General features: G+C 34.6%; 1 protein-coding gene across 1 annotated transcript in view; it reads left to right on the forward strand.

Moving 5' to 3' along the window:
• LOC103610425 (DNA-dependent protein kinase catalytic subunit-like) overlaps positions 1 to 8,835 on the forward strand; it is a gene marked incomplete at both ends in the record, with an annotated part of 38,675 nt that overhangs the window by 28,455 nt on the left and 1,385 nt on the right. Inside the window, 8 exons of the mRNA XM_008594596.1 lie at positions 327 to 495; positions 833 to 882; positions 1,448 to 1,573; positions 2,917 to 3,069; positions 4,619 to 4,734; positions 5,106 to 5,265; positions 7,738 to 7,824; positions 8,258 to 8,377. Coding sequence (XP_008592818.1) covers positions 327 to 495; positions 833 to 882; positions 1,448 to 1,573; positions 2,917 to 3,069; positions 4,619 to 4,734; positions 5,106 to 5,265; positions 7,738 to 7,824; positions 8,258 to 8,377 — 981 coding nt within the window. The remainder of the gene's footprint in view (positions 1 to 326; positions 496 to 832; positions 883 to 1,447; positions 1,574 to 2,916; positions 3,070 to 4,618; positions 4,735 to 5,105; positions 5,266 to 7,737; positions 7,825 to 8,257; positions 8,378 to 8,835) is intronic.

Consider the following 8,835-nt stretch of genomic DNA (forward strand, 5'->3'; position numbering starts at 1 on the left):
TTAATATGTTGTGTCAATAGAATTATTGTCATGAAACTTGATTGTTTACTACCCAGAGCAGGAAGAAATATTGTTATTTTCTCCATCTTTCCAAAATATTAATTGCTGCTTGGGATCCAATTGCATCATTCAGACAGTTCTACTCTGATTTTTTTTTTTAGGCAATCACAATAATAAATGTTAAGCTTAGCAGATTAGATGACAAGCCAGGTTTTTCATTTAACCAATATGTGTAGAATTCAATTGTAATTACTTTGAATATTTGTGTTATTCCTGTATTTATTTATAACATCTTCTAATGTTTGGTTTGCTTTCATTTCTGGTAGGTTCCTGAGGTATATACTCCAGTTCTGGAACATCTCATGGTGGTGCAGATAGACAGTTTCCCACAATATAGTCCAAAAATGCAGTTGGTGTGTTGTAGAGCCATCGTGAAAGTTTTCCTAGCCTTAGCAGAAAAAGGACCAGTTCTTTGGAATTGCATTAGTACTGTGGGTAAGTTTGCAATTCGTTCTTGTTTTTAGAATGATAAATTATGAATACTTAACATGTTCTTTGAAATAGGTAAAGAAAATCTGGTTGCCAAATTTTTTTGTATCTTTGATGCCTCTTGGAGAACTCCTAAAATTTTGGTAGATCAAAATCCTCTCTTTTTTTCATTCTTTTGCTTCTGAATCTTAATAGTTCAAAATTGAAAACTAAAGATATTAATGAACTTAGAAAAGAAGTTGAGAGGTAAAGTTATGTTCTAAAAAATTATGACTTGTTTATATTGAGTGTTTTGTTGTATTTTTCAGTGTTTCCTTCCATTTTTTTCATTTCCTTTTTTCAGTGCATCAGGGTTTAATCAGAATATGTTCTAAACCAGTGATCCTTCAAAAGGTAAATTCTGAATCTAATGTTTTGAAAATTGGTCTTTTGTCACTGAAAGTTAGAAATACTGCTGAGGTTTCAGTATGTAAATACACAAAAGTAGCATTTCTTAGTTATTAACCATTCCTTACACTTTGAAAAGTGTAGGACATAATTCTGCTATATTTTGTTAGATGAATGCACTTCTCCTAAGGTTTGAAACATTAAACATTATTTTACTGCTATATACATTTTTACAAAAAGGAAATGTTTTCTCTCTGGAAACTCTAGGGCAATATACCAAGGTGTATTTTGGGAGGTATATCGTAGTTATTAGAAGTTTCAGAAGGAGGAGGTGACAGATCAAAGGGTGTAAGAAAGTTCAGTAGACTACTTACAGTGCGTTCAGGGGGTGGTGGTAGTTCCTCACAAGTTTAGTCACAGAAAAATCATATAATGTCTTCCTCAGCCTAATTATGTAGACTCCTACTGGTAGCTGTTTTGGCTTAGAGAATTCTGAAAATCAGCAGGTTCTGGCAGCAGTGCTGCTTTTGTGAATCTGTCAGTGAGCACTGCATGTTGTCTTCCTGGCCAGGACGCTGGGTCTGAGTCTGAAGATCATCGTGCCTTGGGAGAAGTTAGAACTGGCAAGTGGAAAGTGCCTATGTGCAAAGACTATGTGGCTCTTTTTAGGAATCTCCTGAGCTGTGACCAGATGATGGTAAAATTTGCACTTTGAAAGTACCATAAAAGTACCCTCTTACCTCTCTTTATTAGTCTCCATAGTTTTAGAATTAAGACTTATTTATTTCAGAATTGTATTTGATTACCTTTCAAAAGTTTTTTTGAAAATGAAATTGAAGTAATAAAAAATTAAAACAGTATAAGTCAGGACAGTTAAAGTGAGACTAGAAAAAAAAATGAAAGGAGCACAGACATAGAATTCTTGACATTAATTACAGTAGCTGAGTCCTCGTTGTAGCTTCAAGTACCTGGATAGTATAGTTGATGCTAAGTTGTTCTTTCTAACAGGTGCATCTTCTTAGGTAACAAAGAATGTAACAATATTACCACCATGGAAGAGCTGTTTTCTTTTTTATTTGTTAAAGATGAAGATAAATTCAATTGATTTAATAGGTATGAAGGGGATTGGTGCACAGCTATTATTTACTATTTTTTCTATTATTTTTTCTAGTCTCACTTAGAATAACACCTCCTGTCTAATATCTTTCTAGCAGATATCTGCTAGATATTTTAGTGTCAACTTTAAGCCAGGGTAGTGGCTAGTATTTTAATATGTACTTTGACAAAGCATTAATAGTCCAGGACAAGCAATTTTTGTGAAAAGGTGATTGCTATCCTGTGTAAAATCTTAGGTGTTTTTAGTTTTTTTCTTACTGAAATAAAATAGTGTAGCAGTTGTTAGTAATTTTATCCCCAATTATTTCTTTTTTGTATGTGATGTTATATATCTCTATATTTCAAGGTTAGGTCCTATATAATATTTGACAGAGTATAGGCAGAGTAATTGGCCTATAATTTTGGAATGGTAGAATAGCTTCATTTTAAAAGAAATGATAGATTATACTTTTAAATCCATTCTGAGGATGAATATATATTCATCTACATGTGTGTATGTGTGCACATGTGTTTACATATGCACACATGTAAATGAACATGTATGTGTATGTACACAAACATATTAAAACACATAGTGTGTATGTGTATATATTATGTATATGTGTGTTTATATGTACCCTCAAATTAATTGGGGTAAGTGCTTTGACAAGGATTGGCCTAAATCTTATTACTGTGTGCAGAATAAGTATTTATTCCATGACTGGATAAGTTGTATTATCTGACTGAAATGATGCTGTCATAATAATTTGAGAAGTTGTCTAAATTTTGTAGCTTGAAAACTTCCAGGTACACCTACAGTTTATATGTCATTGTTTCCATAGTAACTAAATATACATGTGAATCTGCATTTGATGCTTATAAAATACTCATGCTAATACTTTTTTGTACAAGATTTTGAAGTTCATTATTTTTCTTTGTTTAAAGGATTCTATTTTAGCAGATGAAGCATTTCTCTTTGTGAATTCCTCCCTTCAAAGTCTGAATCGCTTACTATATGATGAATTTGTAAAATCTGTTTTGAAGATTGTTGAGAAATTGGATCTTACACTGGAAAAACTGACTGTTGGGGAACAAGAGGTTAGAAGTTTTTGTCAGTAATAATTTTGCATCATTTTTACACCAACTCTCTTTGTATATAAATATTCAGGGGATAATAGCATATTTGTAGGGGATTGAAGAAAATTGGTTTCTTCAAGATTATTATGTGCTATTGATACTTTTCTATTGAATATAGCATAATGTGTAAAAAATTTTATCACTAGATTGTTTGAAAAGTAATTTACATGTTTAATATGTTAAAACAAATTTTTTTGGAAAAAGATGTTTATAATACTTGTTTGTTTCTCATTCCTTAAAAACAGTAAAGAATCAAGTAAATGTTATTTTATGTGGAAGTAACTTTACACACTAGGCTAGAGAAGCCTGGGTTTCTTGCTTATAGTTAAGGAAACCCCAAACTGGGGTACAATGTGTTAAATGTGTTCTCGAGATAGTAGAATGTAGAAAGTAGAGAAAGAAGAAAGTGTCCTCCCTTTTGTCTGTACCCAGTTTTCCTAGCCTGGGTAAAAGATAAGTCATGGCTTAAAACTGGCAGCTGGGAGTTGCCCTGCTCTTGTCTGAGGAGTTAATAGGAACACGGCACCATGTAATGAGGCCAGCCTGAAGGGTGTGACTTCCAGTGGAAGACATGTAGTTTGATCTCAAGTGCAGTGATTTTTTTCAGACTAGACTGTTCTTGTTAGAGTTTGTGCATGTGTGCGTCCACTGTAGTCCCATGAGGTTAGATGAGATAATGTGGAGGACGTACGGAGGGTAAATAAAGGAAACAGTGTGAGGCCGTGGGCACACTTGCTTGATTGCACTCATGATGTTATATTTTTTTATGCTGGGTGATAAGCGTACCATTGTGTGTTTTACTGCTTTCTAAGGTTTACATATGCCTAAAATAATTTCATTTAAAAAACAAAACAAAACAAAAAAAACTTGCCAAAAGGGACTTCCAGGAACTGTGTCAGCCTACAAATCTGCATTTTAAAACATGTCTTCACTGTTGTGGATGTCTTTGGTGGTGTCCCTGGCTCCTGCTGCCTTCTTGTAGGTCCAAGAACACAGGTCTGGTCTCCCGCATCATTATCCTTCATTGGCTTCGGCTCCCTATTTCTAACTACTAGTTTAACATTTGAATTTGATAACACAGGTTGTATTTGATAACACACATTTGGTAACACAATGTTTAAAACTGAACTGTGTGCACTTCTCAAAAAATCATATTTTTCATTTGTCTTTCTTATTATTGTTACTTATTGCTCTATTTCTCTATTCATAAGTTTGAGACTTCTGTCAAGGCATTATTGCTAGCTCCTTCAGGAAGTGGTAACTGCTGGGTATTTCTGTATTTGTCCCATTCTTTCATCGCTTTATCACTTCCTGTGAGTCCTGTTTAATGTTTTCAGTGAGTCCCATCCTTATCAAACTGTGAGCTCTGGAGGACCCATCTCTACCTTTCTCACTTTTGCATTCTTACCTCGTAGCATTAGGTCTTGACTGTGAAGTCAATTGGACAGTTATTTGTTGAATGATGTGTGTTTGAATGGTACAGTGATTGTTGGTACAATTAATTTTTAAGGATGGAGATGAGGCTACTGGTGTTTGGGTGATCCCGACTTCAGATCCAACGGCTAACTTGCATCCTGCTAAACCTAAAGATTTTTCAGCTTTCATTAACCTGGTGGAATTTTGCAGGTATTTTGTAGAATTTTAATTACTTAAGAGTGAAAATGTATCACTTATTGGCTATAATATAGGAAATACCCTTATATACGTGTAAGAAATGAAATAGTAAAAGACTTAAAATTTAAAATCACTTATATAGACCTTTAAGATAAGTCTAAATGTACTATCTTAGAGTTATTACTTTTTTTTGTATTTAAAAGATCCTCAGCTAAGAAAAAAGGAATATACCTAAAAGATATACCTAAAAATGTTATAATACCTAAAAATGTTATGTAATGAAATTATAGTCTGTAATTGTTTAAGTATGTCCATTATAATTTTAAAGCTGAATAATAGTATGATAAAAATTTCTACCTTAAGCTTTTAATTTGTTTTTACAGAGAGATTCTCCCTGAGAAACAAGTGGGATTTTTTGAACCGTGGGTGTACTCATTTGCCTACAGATTAATTTTGCGGTCTACACGGCTGCCACTCATCAGTGGCTTCTACAAGTTGCTTTCTATTGCAGTGAAAAATGCCAAGAAAATAAAATATTTTGAGGTAAGTTGTTTTTGGAGGACATTGAATATAGTTGAACCTTGGACAACCAGGGGTTAGGGATGCCCCCTCCCAATGCAGTTGAAAATCTGTGCATAACTTTTGTTGTTGTTGTTCAATTCCTTTGTAAAAACACTGGTCATCATTTAACATACAGTGACAACAAAATGCACCCAATTCACCTGCATCAACAGGTCAATAAATCATAATACACGGACAAATTCCAAACCAACCATACTAAAGTAGCTCATGTTGCATCTGACCGTAGTTGTAGTGCTCCTAATAGAGAAATAGCTAATATGAGAAACAAGGAGTTCCAGGTTCAATCTGAAATAAGGTTCTTTGTGGCAAATAACATGGAGCAATGATCATGTGGAGTCAAGGGACTCATTCTTCAGAAACCACTTTGTGCAAAGCACTGTTTAATATAGAATAAGATCTTGAAAAAACATATACCTTTAGTTAAGGACAAAAGGGCTCCATTTTTGAAAATTAATTACCTGAATGATTCAGATTTTTATTGTGCCCATAAATTACGATATCTTTCAATGAGTAAGTTATACATTCCATGTTTTGACACCTTATTTTCAATTAAACTGACAAATTCCATAAGACTGCATTATTTTCAAGAGCAAAAAAAGGAAACCAATAATCAAAAGCCCAATTTAAACTCACAGGCAAGGTTTCTGAATATGGGATTTAATTAATAAGAAAAGCACCACAACAAAATACGTTTTTAGAAAACAGAAAAGACTGCCATCAATATACAAGTTAGGGACTCGGATATTCAGTTTTCCCAGCACTATTTATTGAAGAGTCTTTTCTCCAGTGTATGTTCTTCGCACTTTTGTCAAAGGTCAGATGGCTGTAAGCACCGATAACTTCGTATAATGTATGCTATACGAAGTTATTACGTAGTAAATTTTAACTTAGGTCTCTCTCCATGATATGTTTAATTACTGTGTTACAAGTGAAAGTAATTTTTAGCATGTGGAAGAGACCACATGCTGAAAACTTTAAGGATTCAGAAAATTAAAATTTGTTGTTTGTACCTGGTTATACTTAAGTCAGATGTAAGTCAGATATAAGACAAATTAGTAGCTTCAAACTAGAATATGCTTTAAACACCACAAAAGAAGGAAAAAAAACAAAAAAGGGAGAGTTTCTGCTCATGTAACTTTTCACTAGACTATATAGCAGAAAAGCAAAATATAAAATATTAAGTTTTCGCTTAAAAAAAATCCAGAAACAAAATTCACTAAACAAGATTTAGTAAGATTAGGATTATGAATGTGGAGTATTCAGACTCATTCCATTCAGATGAAGAGATAACATTTTGGGGGAAAAAAATCCTCAAACAATATAATTTGTTTCTCATTAACCTTTCAAACATCACTTTAACTTCATTGCTTATACCATAAACCTTCTTCAGAGTTTCCATTTTCTACTGTTAAAATAATTTTTTTAGCCCCTTAATTTCCAAGTGTCATGTCAAATCCCTTGGTTCACTCTAATTCCACAATCCCCATTTATTTATTTATTTATTTATTTAATTTATTTTTATTTATTTATTTTATTATTATTATTTTTTTTAAAGATGACCTGTAAGGGTATCTTAACCCTTGACTTGGTGTTGTCAGCACCACACTCACTCAGTGAGCGAACCAGCCATCCCTATATGGGATCTGAACCTGTGGCCTTGGTGTTATCAGCACCACACTCTCCCGAGTGAGCCACAGGCCGGCCTCCACAATCCCCATTTAAAAGAGTATAAACTAATCATTTTACCCCCCCTCAGGAGTCAGAACCCATCATGGAATTATTCAGAATTGAGAAGTTAGAGGTAAAAATTCAACTAGAAACGAGAATACTTGTTAGTATATATGGTTTTATGTAGTAGGGAGACCACGTAATTGCTCTTTCTGGTTAACTTATGACTCTTAATACAGTAAGGTCAGGAAATTAAAATGAGTAATATATACTTAAAATACTTAAAATCAGTGATGGTGCTACAAGCCACCCAGACAGTAAGGTCAGAAAATTAAAATGAGTAATATATACTTAAAATACTTGGAATCGGTGATTGTGCTACAAACCACCCAGGTGATCCTGGTGCTTAGTGAAGGTTGAGAATGACTGGATTAATGTCCCTGGGGCTCCAGTCAGTTGCATAAGGAGCCCGCCTGGGTAATTACAGGGGGAGCCTGTCTTGGTGAGGTGCACAGGTGTATCTTGCTGGAAGACGGAGGGTAGGGGAATGGATTCCGCCCCATCTACCTTTGCTCCTCATGTTGTTTCTGACTGGCCTCTGCCTTGAAAAGTCCTCAGAGCTGATACTCGCTTTCCTTCTGCCCCAGGCACTGGTGAAGTGAAATGAATCCACCCCAATGAGGAATGCTTGGGAACTGCCAGATTAGGATACAGAATCGCCTGATTCTTGTTCCTTGTGTACTAATTTGCTACTTTATTTGACAGGGAGTTAGTCCAAAGAGTCTGAAACACTCTCCTGAGGACCCAGAAAAGTATTCTTGCTTTGCATTATTTGCAAAATTTGGTAAAGAGGTAACTTTTAAATGATTTGTCTTACTATTTTCATGGGTTATTTTTAAATGAATGTATATTGAAAAAATCCTAGTGATCATAAATAATTATTAAAAAATTGGTTTGCTAAATCCAGATTGGGAGTAAGGTCTTAAAAAAACTAATAGAAGAAATTGTGTTTCAAAATCCCTTGAGTTTTCTTAGAGTAATTCTCTTCTGATGACAAGTCATAATTAAATATTCTTTAGTTTTTCCATATAGTGGGAATTAAATACTTTAACAGATTAACTTTTCCTGGAGATCAGCGGTTAATTTGTAAAATGAATGTAGTCACATCAAATAAAGACTACATACTTACCTTTTTTTGATTTAAGAATAGGGTAAGTATTTTTTAATTGATTTTCAAATTGTAGGTTCTGTTGAGTCACACAGCACTGTCTTCTTTCTTGTTAAGGTATCAGTTAAAATGAAGCAATACAAAGATGAACTTTTGGCCTCCTGTTTGAACTTTGTTCTGTCCCTGCCACATGACATCATTGAACTTGATGTCAGAGCCTACGTTCCTGCCTTGCAGGTAGATGCATCTTCTCGAGCAAATCTCTCTTCATCAGTGTTGTGTTTCCTAGAGAACATGGAAATACCAAGTTCTTGCCCTGTAGTAGCAGCAGGTGCCTACCCAGCAGGCATACCTGGTCAGGTTCTGCTTCTGCCACTTATTAGCTTTGGGACTGGGTACACTTGGCTTGGCCTCTCTGAGCTTCCCCTGCAGGTTGATGTGAGAATTTTATTTATTTATTTATTTATCTATTTATTTTTAAATTTTATTTTGTCGATATACAATGCGGTTGATTATTGTGGCCCATTACCAAAATCTCCCTCCCACCTCCCTCTCCCCCCTCCCACCCAACAATGTCCTGTCTGTTTGCTTGTCGTGTCAACTTCAAGGAATTGTAATTGTTGTGTCTTCTGCCCCCGGTTTTGTGTGTGTGTGTGTGTGTGTGTGTGTGTGTGTGTGTGTGTGTGTGTGTGTGT

This window comes from Galeopterus variegatus, unplaced genomic scaffold, assembly GCF_000696425.1.
Source record: "Galeopterus variegatus unplaced genomic scaffold, G_variegatus-3.0.2 Scaffold11123, whole genome shotgun sequence".
Lineage (NCBI taxonomy): Eukaryota > Metazoa > Chordata > Mammalia > Dermoptera > Cynocephalidae > Galeopterus > Galeopterus variegatus.